At 37.5% G+C, this 13,585-nt stretch overlaps 1 protein-coding gene across 1 annotated transcript in view; it reads left to right on the top strand.

Moving 5' to 3' along the window:
• Prkar2a (protein kinase cAMP-dependent type II regulatory subunit alpha) overlaps positions 1–13,585 on the top strand; it is a 68,933-nt gene that overhangs the window by 32,686 nt on the left and 22,662 nt on the right. The window contains exons 3-6 of the mRNA XM_074059703.1: positions 2,573–2,625; positions 5,484–5,567; positions 8,820–8,926; positions 12,894–13,047. Coding sequence (XP_073915804.1) covers positions 2,573–2,625; positions 5,484–5,567; positions 8,820–8,926; positions 12,894–13,047 — 398 coding nt within the window. The remainder of the gene's footprint in view (positions 1–2,572; positions 2,626–5,483; positions 5,568–8,819; positions 8,927–12,893; positions 13,048–13,585) is intronic.

Genomic DNA, 13,585 nt, shown 5'->3' with positions numbered 1-13,585 from the left:
GCCCCTATCTTGAAAATACCCAGCACAGAAAAGGGTTGGTGGAGTGGCTCAAGGTGTAGACCCTGAGCTCAAACCCCAGTACCACAAAAAAAAAAAAGAGAAAAGTGGAGTAAATTCAAAACAATTTATTTTTTGCGGTATTTGGGTTTGAACTCAGGGAGCTGTGCTTGTTAGGTAGGAACACTACCACTTAAGCCACAACCCCCATCTCCAAACCATTTTTGAAAAACCGAAACATAATGTCTTTCCATAAATAGAAACATTCATTAATTAGTGAGACAGGGTCTCACTAGGTGGCTGGCCTTGAGCTCATAATCCTCCTACTTCAGGCTCCCAAGTGCTGGGATTATAGACATGAACCACTAGCCCAAAATATATTAAACTTTTTTTGGCAGTCCTGGGGTTTGAATTCAGGGCCTTGTACTTGAGCCATCTCCCCAGCACTTTTGCTTCAGTTATGTTTGGGATAGGTCTTGCATTTTTGCCCTGACAGGCCTTGAACCTTGATATTCCTGATCTCTGCCTCCTAAATAGCTGGGATTATAGGCAAGAGCCATCATGCCCAGCGTAATTTTTTGGGGGGGGACAGGGTCTCCCTTGTGTAGCTCAGGTTGGGCTCAAACACATGATCCTCCTGCCTCAGCCTCCCAAGTGCTGGGATTACAGGTGTGTATCACCATGCTCTGCATCATATTTATAACTTTAATGAAAATACTTTTTTTTTTTTTTTTGCCTTTTGTGATGCTGGATATCAAACTCAGGCATGCTTGCTACCACTGAGATACTCCCCCAGACCCAACTATATTTGCTTAAATTATAGTACTATTTCAAAGACTTTAAGACTGTTATGAACATTTGCTGCCTTGAGTTATATTAATATCTAAAAATATAAAAGATGAGCTAGGTTGCCAAAATACTGTCCTCCAAAATTTGAGGAAAAGCAAGCCTAGAAATAGGTTAGCCAAGATTAAGTATTATTATCAGTAAAGTCGTATCATCTCATCATTGAAGGTTTGTTTGTTTGTTTTGGGACTATCATGTTTGAATCAGGGCTTTGAACTTGAAGGCAGGCACTCTACCACTTGAGCCACTCCTCCATCCCTTTTTACTCTGGTTATTTTGGAGGTCTTGCTTTATGCCCAAGCTGGCCTGGCCTATGTCCTATTTTATAATTCCTGATGTCGCTGACATGATAGGTGTGCACCACCATGCCCAGCTTTTTTTCTGTTGAGGTCTGCAACCAACTTTTTTTTTTTTTTTTTTTTTGCCTGCACTGCTAGAACTGTGATCCTGTCAATGTTAGGGTCCTTGCATAGCTTGGGATGACAAAAGCATACTGCCAAGCCTAACTGTTGGTTGAGATGGTAGTTTTGCTAACTTTTTGCCTGAGTTGACCTCGAACCACTATCCTCTAGATATCTAGAGTGCCTGTAACTAGAATTACAGGCACGAGTCACTGGCCCCCAACTGAAGGTTTAATTTTTTAAGCTTTTTAATGAAAATTTTCATACATAAACAAAGTAGACAAAGTGTAATACTCATTCATTTATCTCCTGAAGTGAAATATTTTTTAAAATGCACTATTTTGCTTTTGAGACAGGGTCTTGCTACATAGCCCAGACAGGCCTTGAACTCACAATCCTGTCTCTGACTCCTAAGTACTGAGATTACAAGTGTTTATCTCCTTACCTAGCCCTTCTTTTTTTGGCTTTAAGTTTACATAATGTTGTACCTAGAACAGAGCTTAACACATGATGTTTATTTTGTTTTAAAATTCTTAGCTACTCAGAGGCAGTTACTCAGTCCCAGCTACTCAGGAGGCTTGGGTAGAGGAATTGCTTCAACCCAGGAATTAGGGGCCAGCCTGAGCAACATAGTAAGAAGAAAAAAAAGTTGAGCTATAGACATGGAGTGTTTGCCTAACAAATATTAGGCCCTGAGTTCAATACCAAGTACTACCAAAAAAAAAAAAAGTTAATTCTTGTTTAAGATATATAGGCATGTAATGACTTAGAACTGTTTTAATTGATTCTTTTGGTAATTACCCCCATAACTTTTGTGTACTGTATGAATTTTCACCCCTGCTTCAAACTCAGCAGAGACATGATAATGTTTTTTGTACGATAGAACTTAGTAGGTGATAGATAAATTTCATTGTCTCATATTTGGTATCACCAATTTTTTTTTCCTGTACTGGGGTTTGATGAGACATACCCCTAGCTTGGGATCACAAATCTTTAAGGATTTGGGTTTTCAGTACCTAAGAGAATGCCTGACACTAACTAGTAGGCACTTAATATTTATTAACTGACAAAAGGAATTTAAAAAGATCTTCACAACTTTCAAGCCAACTGTGGTGGTACATGCCTGTAATCCTAGCACTCAGAAGGCAGAAGCAGGAGGATCATGAGCTAGAGGCCAGCCTGGAGTATCTAGGGAGACCCTATCTCAAAAAAAAATTTATTACAACTTCAGAAAATAGTGAATAAAAGGAAATTATGTTCACTTTCTATTTTTCCTAAAATCACTCTGTTAAATTAATTTTTCTTTCTGTTTTTTTCTCTAATTTTAGTCTGTGCAGAGGCCTATAACCCTGATGAAGAAGAGGAAGATACTGATCCAAGGGTAAGAATTAAAAAAAAAGTGTTACTTAGAATTGTTGTATTTCCTCACACTGACTCCTTTCCTCCACATAACCAAAAATAATCATACTGATAATTAAAATAAATACAAATTAAAACCTCAGTGAGATGAATTTTTTTTTTTAATCTAACAGATTGAAAGTAGCACTGGTTGAGGGTATGGTGAGAAAGAGTAGCTAGCTATAGCTGCATAAACCTTAAACATAGGCAAGCCAACTAACTCAGCAGTTACCTAAAGGAGAATTTTTCCCTGATGAACAGTTGGATTCTTTCTAAGGATGTACAATGGAAATCATTGTAGTGTTGTAATAGTTAAACATGGAAACAACCTTAAATGACCCTAAATGAGGGATTGCCAGGAGCTAAATTACATTATATTGAAATCAAGAGAGTGGATAGCCATTGAAAATGATTATATAGTGCAGAATTTAATGGCATAGAATATGTATAAAGTGCTTTTAGTCTTTATACATCATGTATAGAACATTTTGTAAAATAAAAAATTTAATGCATTTACCCATGTATTTATTTGTATGTATGTACAGAGAATTGTATCTAGATGGATATACTCTATATACCAACAATGACTATGGTAGGATCATGGGTTTTTGGATGCTTTTTTTTTTTTTTTGATGGGACAGGGGTTTGAACTCAGGTCAGGGCTTTGCACTTACAAAGCAGGCACTCTACGACTTGAGCCACCCCTCCAGTCCATTTTTCTGTGGTTATTTCGGAGATGGGCATCTCACAATTTGCCTGGGCTGGCCTCAAACCTTGATCCTCCCAGTCTGTGCCTTCCAAGTAGCTAGGATTACAGGTGTGAGCCACCAGTGCCCAGCTTGGATTTTTTTTTTTAAGCTCAGGTTTTTAAACTTTTGTGAAGTTAGCATAAATTATTTTATAAAAGCAGATATGAATCAATTTCTAAAATATTAATATTATAAAAGACATTTTTTTCCTCTCTGTGGAAATCTTTATAAAAGATATTTTAGTTATCTATCATGTATACCTTAAAGTGAGTAACCTAAGCTGAGGGAAGTGACTCAAGTGCTAGAATAACGGCCTAGCAAGCTCAAGACCCTGCGTTCAAACACCAGTACCATAAATAAATACATACAAATAAATACACACACACACACACACACACACACACACAGAGTTAACTCTGAAGAATTTCTGAAGTACTCTAACAATAAAATGCTATCATGTGAATGTAAGAGACATATAGATTTAATTTTTTAAAAAATTCTGGATGTTGTAAAATTCTTAATGACTTTGAAAATTTAAAACATTTTTCTCTAAGTTAATATCACAAGTTTGAAATACTTAACATTTATTTCTAGTCATATTAAATGATGTGATTTTTTTTCAGGGTGAAGTTAATACTTAAGAGGGAGCTTGATAAGTCAATTACAATACCAATGTTAGGCAGTAATTATTTCTTTTTAGTTCAACAAACATTATACTAATAGTAATAATAGTTTTGGAGCACCTGTGAAATGAATGCAGGGTACTGTTTTAAAACATGACATATTATTTAATCCTTATGACAACTAATTTGCAAATACTACTACTACTGCTGCTAATAAGTTATTGATGTTTCAACTTTAGCTTGTATAGCCATTGTTTACTTACCATCTTTACTTATATGTCAATAGATAGCTTAATGTGAACTCCTGGCTATTTCCTTTTAAATACTATTTTCCAGTCATATTCATCCACAGCTTAATTCATGGCAGTTCCATCATTCAGTTGCTTGGGCCCAAAACATTAGGGTCACCCTCAACTCTTTCATTTTTTCATACCCACATTTAGTTTCCCAAGAAATCCAGTGGGCTCTACTTTCAAAGTATGTCCAGAATTCTGAACTTCTCAGCACCTCCATGGCTACCACCCTGTTGCAGAACACCCCCATCTGGCATTGAGACAGTCACTATAGTCTCCTGGCTTCCACTCTTGCCTTCTTCCAGGCTGTCTTCACTTAGCAGCCAGTGTGATACTTTAAAAATATTAGTCAGATCACTTCCTCAAATCGCCTCCAAGTTGCTAGAAGAAAGTTCAGTTCTTCTATACCTTCTGTAATTTGGGGATCCCTCTTCCCGCTAGCCCAATATTCTGATTTCTCCCTCTTACCCTGAATCAGTCACATCTGCCTCTTAGTTATTTTTCAAGTTTGCTCTTCACTCTCTCTCTTCATTAAGCCTTGTTTTCACTTGCTCTTCCCACAGAGATAGCTATATGGCTCATTCTCTCAGGTGTACTCACTTCCTTGAGATCTTAACACAGTTGTCATCTTCTGAGTGGGACCTCACCTGGCCACAAAGGCACACGCAATTCTTATCTCCCTTGCCTACTTTATTTTTCTTCTTACTCTTACCAGTCTTTAACTTACTTTATGCACTCAATCAAAGTAAAAGCAGGTGTTTTCATCTATGCATTCATTACTGTGTCCTCAGAACTATGATAGTACTTGTCACTGAGTAGGTGTCAATATTTGTTGAATGAACATTTTATACCTCTCTGCTTTATAGATAAGGATTTTGAAGCTCCCAGGAATTGCTGGTTTGCTACCAGCCACACAGCCAGCAGGTGGTTCCAGGGTGGTGTTTTTCACCCCTGTGTCACATTGCCTCTTCACATTCAGCATACTGATTGGGATTTGTGTATAATTAAAGCTATAGAAAACATGCTCCTTATACATTAAATGACATCATTTATAAATAGGAAAAAAAAAAACATGCTCTTAATTTCTCCCATTTTTTAGTAGAAAAAAATAGTAGTTTTAGTGGGTGATTTTTTAATGGCATACATAAATTTCTCTGGCTTTATTTGGATTGACAGGTGATTCATCCTAAAACTGATGAACAGAGATGCAGACTTCAGGAAGCTTGCAAAGATATTCTCCTTTTCAAAAATCTTGATCAGGTAACATTTGTTTTAAAAAATATTTTTGTTTTACTGGTCTTTTAGCTTTTTTCTTATCTGTCTCTTAAATAATTTTTAGCCACAGTTATTTGAGGCATGAGAACTTAGATTCATTTTACTTTACAAATATTTTTGTTTTGACTGCTGTAATAAAAATACAAATTTTCACATGCCTTTTAGTATATTTTTGATCTACTTTGCACTTCCTTGGAGATGATACCAGTAATTTGACAACCACACAGTTTAGTTTTGCTGCCAGGAATTGCTCAGGTTTGCATGACCCTGGCTTAGTTTGGAGGGTCTGAATTTATGCTACAAAGGGATTGATTTTTCCAAAGATACTGCTATGTAGTTCTCTTCACTAGTAGCAGTTGACCCACTGGAAGTGTACGATTGCTTTTCATATCTCAGGTTTTATTACTGCTTCTCAGTGAAGACCTTAGACACAGGGTGCTTTTGCAAATCATGTGTGTCTGTAGTGCTTGATGTAGGACTGATAGGGGTTGTCCTCCTTCTCTTGGTAGAGAAGGAGATAGCAAGGGCTACCTTCTAAGGGTAGTTGTCAGGCTACTATAACAATATACCATAAATTGGATGGCTTACAAACAAAAATTTATTTCTCATAGTGTTGTAGTTTGAGAAGTCTAAATAAAGGTGCCAGCAGATTTTTGTCTGGTGCAGAGGTCTACTGCCTGGTTGTATTATATGTACATTTTCTTTCTGTGTCTTCATGTGACAGGAGGAAGAAAGAAGGGATCACTCTAGGATCTCTTTTATAAGGACATTAGTCCCATTTATGAGGGCTCCACTCATGATCTAATCACTTCCCAAAGACCCTACCTCCTAATAGTATCACACTGGGAATTCATTCCTTACATATGAATTTAGGGGAAACATAAATATTTTGTGCGTAGTAATAAGGAATCTTCAGAGTTTCTGTTTCTTCTCTGCTTTGAAGGTCATACACTAAAGCCACATGAATGACTGAGGTGCTGGGCCTATTGCTGGGAATCCCAAAATGTACAGAGACAGAAGGGTTGGGATTAGAATTCACTACTACCCAGCCCCTATGAACGATTTCTGAAGACATCTCTAGAACCGTTCATGGGAATCTGGCTGGTCAGACATGAACTTACGATTTATCTGTAAACTAATCTGGTAGCTATCTAGTTTATAGGAATAGCCAAACTTTACTCAGCATTTGTTAGTCTGAGTAAGACCAATGAGCTTAAGGAAATGCTGGTTGTATGAAACACTGGTTTGTGGCAGAAGTTTTCCCTAGAAGACCCATCTTACTTATATGGCTCAATTGAGACTACTGTTTGATTAAAATTTAATAGTATTGCTTTGTTTTCATTACATTTATCAGCATAGTTACCTACTGGTTATGGCATGTAATATTGGTAAGTAATTATACATGTTATGTATAAATGAAGCAGTATTATCTGATAATAGATCACATTTACTAAGTACCTGTTATGTGGTAAGTACTTAGATTTTTCACCTTTAGTCATAAAAATTGATGAGGTAGAAACTATGCCTTTTTTGTTAATGAAGTAACTAAAGCTCAGAGAGGTTAGTGATGTGCTGAGCTATCAGAGGCAACCTCTAAGGCCATCACAGCCCTTTAGATTTGATGATCCTGTTAATGACAATACTTACAAGAAGGTGGCAGCACATGCTTCATATCTGATATACTAAATCCATTGGAGCAGGTGATGGTCATTGTGATAGTTGCAACTGGGAGAATAGTGACAATGATTTAAATAACCTATTTTCACATAAATTGTGGAAAGCATTTTCATTTTTTATGATTATTAACGCCTATTAGTTATAAAAATTAGTTTCACTGCGATGGGGTTTCTTAATTTTGTTTTTGAAATATCCTACATTAATGATAGGGGATTTCATTGTGATGATTCCATACATTCATTGTGAGGTTTCCATATACATAAATATTATGCTTTGATCATGTCCACTGTTTGTTTTAGGGACTGAGGTTTGAACTCAGGGCTTCTTGCTTACAAAGCAGGCACTCTACCTCTTGAGCCACACCTCCAATCCATTTTGCCCTGTGGGTATTTTGGAGATGGGGTCTTAAGAACTGTTTGCCCAGACTGGCCTCAAATGGCAATTCTCCTGATTTCAGCCACCAGTACCTGGATTCTTTTATGCTCTTTTGACCCTCCCTTTCTCTCTGCCCCCCCACCCACCCACCCAGTTCCCCTCCTCTTCCTTAATAGCCCCTCTTCTATTTTTAGGTTTTTTTAAAAAATGTTTCCATATATGAGAGAAAACATAAGTGGAGTCTGGTTTATATCACTTAATATTTCACTGAGTCTGGCTTATTTCACTTAATATTGTGATCTCTGGTTTCATCTATTTTACTGAAAATGCCCTAATTTTATTTGTCTCTATGGCTGAATAATATTCCACCATGTATGCATCACAGTTTCTTTATCCATTCATCTGTTGATGAGCACCTAGGCTTTTGTGAATAACATCATAATAAACATGGGTATGTAGGTATCATTTTGTTTGCTGACTTCATTTCCTTTGGATGAATCCCAGCAGTGGTATAACTGGATCATGTGATAGTTCTATTTGTAGTGTTTTGAGGAACGTATACTGTTTTCCATAGTGGCTGTACTAATTTCCATTCCATTCCCACCGACTGTATAGGATTCCTTTTTCTCCACATCCTTCCTAGCGTTTACTTTTATTTTTGGACAGTAGCTATTTTAACTGGGGTGAGGTGAAATCTCAGTGTGGTTTTGACTTCTTTATGTATTCTGCATGTTTTTTTGTATGTGTGTGGTATTGAACTCAGGGCTTGCTAGGCAGTTGCTCTACCACTTGAGCCACTTCACCAGCCCTTTTTTGTATTCTGGATATTAACCATCTGTCAGATGAAGTGGAAAGATTTGGCAAATTGGGCCCAGAACTTGGGAGGCTGAGGCAGGCAAATTGTGAGTTTGAAGCCAGATTGGGCTATATAGTGAGATCCTGGTTCAAACAAACAAACAAAAGAGACTTCGCAGGTATGCTGTCTGCTGAGATACCTGGAGGTGCAAAGTTGGATACTCCCAAAAAAGCATTTGTTTCAGACAGTCCTTAGGTGTCTGCTTAAATATCAGGAATGGTCTGGTGTAGGGATGTCTATTATATAGCCACAAACAGAGATAAATAAGGCCATTGTGGTTTTTCAGCAAATGTAAGAGCCATTTTTTTCTTTTTGTGTGTACCCTGCAGGAACAGCTTTCTCAAGTCCTCGATGCCATGTTTGAAAGAGTAGTCAAAGTTGATGAACATGTCATTGACCAAGGAGATGATGGAGACAACTTTTATGTCATAGAGAGGTAAGAGATGGAGCATTTTAACTGTGTGGCTACACTTAATTGGATTCATGATTCAGGGAAGATGTTTTACTCTATGCTGTTTTCAGCCCAGAGAGCCTTAGCACCAGGTGAAGATGTTTCCCAAAGCCTTGCAGGAGTCTGCCCCTTTCTGTCTACTGCTGTCTGAGTCCTCAGTGCAACCCATATTTGGAAAACTACCTCTTGTAGTAGAAAATCTCTTTTATAGTTAGATGAAGAATGCAGGATTTGTTTTATAAATAAGTTATTTGCCAGTGTTGTAGTGAATTGATTTCCTGAAGAGTATTTGTGATGCTATATTATCATACACTTCCCTGCCCTCCATACCTTCAGCCTCTTCTTTGTTTCAGATATAAGCCATATTGAGAGAAATGAAATGTTTGGGTTTGACCTTCCTGATTTACTGCATCTTAGCCTCTTTTTTTTTTTTTTTCCTTTTTAATTATTTGGGATTGAACCCAGAGAATCATGCTTGCTAGTCAAGCACTATTCTACTTGAGCCATGCCTTAGCCCTTTTGTGCTTTTTATGGGATTGGGATTTGAACTCAGGGCTTCACCCTTGCAATAAGCAAGTGGTCTACCACTTGAGCCACACCTCCAGTCATTTTGCTCTAGTTATTTTGGAAGTGGGGCCTTATAAAATGTTTACCTGGGCTGGCCTTGAATCACTTTCCTCCTGATCTCAGCCTCCCAAGTAGCATGAACTGAGAACTCTTTTGAGTTTTTTGTTTATTTGTTTTTATTTTTGTTTTGTGGTACTGAAATTTGAACTCAGGCTTTTTGCATTGCAAGGCAAGTGGCTTTACCTCTTCAGCCATATGTCTAGCAGTTTTTTTCATTTTTGAGATGGTGACTTTGAGTTCAAGGCTGGCCTTGAATTCACAATCCTTCTGCCTTTGCCTCCTGAGTAACTGGGAGCCACTACACCTTATTGTCTTAGTATATGTCTAATACAATAGATAGTGTTCTCCTGGAATGGGTGGGGGCTCCTTCTAACTTCCTCTAAGTCTTGAAAAGGGGCACCTTCACCAGAATGTAAGGTAATAAGATGACTTTTCACTCAATATCTTTGTTATTCCTTGTAAAAATTTTTTTCTTTTGAAGTAATTCCAAGGTTACAGAAAACTTGTACAAATAGTACAGAACATCCTTATAAACTCATGTTCCCCAGCTTAATGTTTGCCTTTTTTTTGCAGTACTGCTAGGTGTACATCACCATGCCCTGCTTCTTTGTTGAGACAGGGTCTGAATAACTTTTTAAACTGCAATCCATACTATCTCCACCTCCCTAGTAAGTGGGATCACAGACATGAGCAACCATACCCAGCCCTTGTTCGTTTTTTGGACAGAAAATGTCCTCTATGGATAACTTTTTGGCCTGTGATACTTGTGACTATTTATTATAATTAAAGGAAATCTTTTAAAGGTGATAAAATGTTCTCAGAAAAAGTATCCTTTTTTTGGGTCGTACTGGGGTTTAAACTCCAGGCCTCATGCTTGCTAGGCAGATGCACTAACACTTGAGCCATTCCACCAGCCCTTTTTGTGGTGGATATTTTAGAGATAGGGTCTTGTGAACTATTTGCCCAGGCTGACTTCAAACAGTGATCCTTCTGATCTCTGCTTCCCAAGAATATAGGATTACAGGCATGAGCAAGAAAGACTTTTTATCTTTTATCTCTTATGCTTATTCTTTCTACACACACAGACTTTAAGTAGTAAAAGAATAATTTTTTAAGTTATATCACCATCTCCAGCAGTCGCCTTTGTGTACTCCTCACCAAGATAGAGATCCCAACAGGCACTTGTGGTCTGGGAAATAAATATCTACCTGCGTGTGTCCATAGCTTAAAGACTGAAATACCCATCTACAAAGGAAATAAATGTTATACCTTTAAATGCGAGGGGTTATCCTTTGTATGCAATGAAAGTAAAAGCTATCGTTCAAATAAAAAAGTGTTCTTTACCTCAGAAAGCTTGTTGTCTGGTTGGGGAGACAGTCTCTTATGTAGATAATTATTATTTAATGTAGTGGTAGCACAGTGAAAAAAACATGTCCCCAAGCTAAGTACAGTGGCTCAAGACTGTCATCCTAGCAAGAAGAAGTTACTTATTTGGGATTTTATGCTGGGTGCAGGTATTCTTACATACAGGCTAGCATTTGTGTTATTTGAACTCCCCATCAGCACCCATAGAGGAAGCACACAGGCATTCTTATCTGTTTGCCAGCATGCCCAGATCAAGGTCAAGTAGAGTGATAGGGCTTGAGAACTATCAAAAACCAAATATAAAAAATGGAGTCTTTGTTACATTTACATATTTTTTACATTGGGGCATACATTGATCTAATCTTTATAAAATACTATTTTAAGTATGTTGCCATGAGGTACGGTATTATTCTATCAATATTTTTAATGACTGTATAATATAAATATGTATTTGACATATTCTCCTATTGTTAGCAAAGTAAATTATTTGTAATTTTTGCTGTTATAAATATTACATGGTAAGTATGCCTGCAATTAAATCTTTTTCAGTATCTTTGATTATCTCTTTTGGAATGATTACAAATGGAATTGCTGTGGCAAAGGGTCTCTTTAAGGTATTTGCTATATGTTGTTAATTATCTTACAAAAACTTTAAAAGTTTATGTTTACCTCAGTAGTGTGGTGAAAGTGCCCATTTCTCCATTTGTCAGTTCTGAATATTTTTCTCTAGCAATCATTAAAGTCAATGGGTAGAAGATTGTATTGTTTATTTCTTTATTTCAATCAGTTATACCCTTATTTTCAATGAGCTATGAAAGAAAACACATACAATCATTTCAATACCTGCAACAGAGCACATGCCAAAAATTCAATATCTTTTTTGTGATAAATGATCAGCCTGCCAGGCATAGTGGCACACAGCTATAATCTTAACACAACAGAAGGCCAGCTTGGGCTACAAAGCAAGTTCTAGGCCAGCTTACACTACACAAGAAGACCTTACCTCACCCCCCCACCAAGAAAGATGGAGATGTCTTTGCTCACCACATCCAGCTGCTATTGGACTGGAAGTCGTAGCCAATGTAATAAGGTAAAAGTAAGAGAAGAAAGGGCATATAGATTGAAAAAAGAATAAACCTTTGCAGGTGACATAATCTATGTAGAAAGTTCTGAAAGTGCTGCAAAAAAAGCTACCAGAAACTGATGAGCTCCTTATACCTGTAACCTTACCTACTCATGAGGGAGAGATCAAGAGGATCAAAGTTCAAGGCCAGCCACAGTAAAAAGTTAGTGAGACCCCCATCTCAACCAACAAAAAGCTGGGTGGTGCACATCTATCATCCCAGCTACCTGGAGAGCATAAATGGGGACTGGAGGTGTAACTCAAACAGTAGAGTGCCTGCTTTGGAAGTATGAAGCCCTGAGTTCAAACCCCAGTACCATCCAAAAAAAATTAGGAGGATTGCAGTCCAGGCTGGCCAGAGCATTAACTCAGACCTTATTTGAAAAGTAACTATAGCAAAAAGGAATGGGGATGTGGCTTAAGTGGTAGAGTATCTGCCTAACAAGCCTGAGGTCCTGAGTTTAAACTCCAGTACTGAAAAAAAGAAAAGAAAGAAAGAAAAAAGAACTATTAGAACTAGTAAGTGAGTTTAGCAAGGTCACAGAATACAAAGTTAAAATTCAAACGTCTGTTAGGTTGTATATACCAACAAAATTGTTTTAGAAATCCCCTGTGATGGTTTTGTTTTATTTTGATTTTTTAGTTTTTGGTTTTTAAAAATTTTTTTGGCAGTAGTATGGTTTGAACTCAGGGCTTTACACTTGCTAGACAAGCACTCAACCTCTTGAGCCACACCTCAAGAGTGATATTTTATATGTACCAGCTGTGATATTTTATATATACCAGCCAGTTCTTAATTATCAGAAGTAATTAAATTGTTTCTTATCTTTCTTCTAGGGGAACCTATGACATTTTAGTAACAAAAGATAATCAAACACGATCTGTTGGTCAGTATGACAATCGTGGCAGTTTTGGAGAACTAGCTCTGATGTACAATACCCCGAGAGCTGCTACCATTGTTGCCACCTCAGAAGGCTCCCTTTGGGGATTGGTGAGTGAGAGAAATGGTTTCCCTTGCATGGCACACTGTTCTCCTTACTTCTGGGTCTCTGACCTTGGGCTATTGGTTCACAATATTCTTTATAGCCAGTTATCTGAAAGATACTGTAAAAGGTCTCATGTAACAGTGTTTTTCCATTTTCTCCAATGATTTATCATCAAACCATTTACTGTAAGTTACAGAGGCATTACTGGGTCTTATGACCTTGTAGTAAAATATAGCTCTTAACTTTATCTTGTGTTTGTTTTTATCAGACAAGATTAGAGAAGGGAGATAACTCTCTATACAAGAAGCAGCCTAGAAACCAGGTATGGTGGGGCATACCTGTTACCCCAGCACCCAGAAGGCTGAGGTAGAAGGATCATGAGTTTAAGGCCAGCCTGGTCTCCAAAAAAAAAAAGAAGCAGCAGCAACAACTTAGAAAAACAAGTGAATGACTGGTGGAGTGGCTTAAGTGATAGAGTGTCTGCCTAGCAAGTGTGAGGCTGTAAATTCAAACCCCAGTACCACACATACACACACAAAAAAG

Source organism: Castor canadensis, chromosome 17, assembly GCF_047511655.1.
Source record: "Castor canadensis chromosome 17, mCasCan1.hap1v2, whole genome shotgun sequence".
Classification (NCBI taxonomy): domain Eukaryota; kingdom Metazoa; phylum Chordata; class Mammalia; order Rodentia; family Castoridae; genus Castor; species Castor canadensis.
Note: the sequence above shows the minus strand (reverse complement) of the source record. Positions and strands in the feature narration are given on the sequence as shown.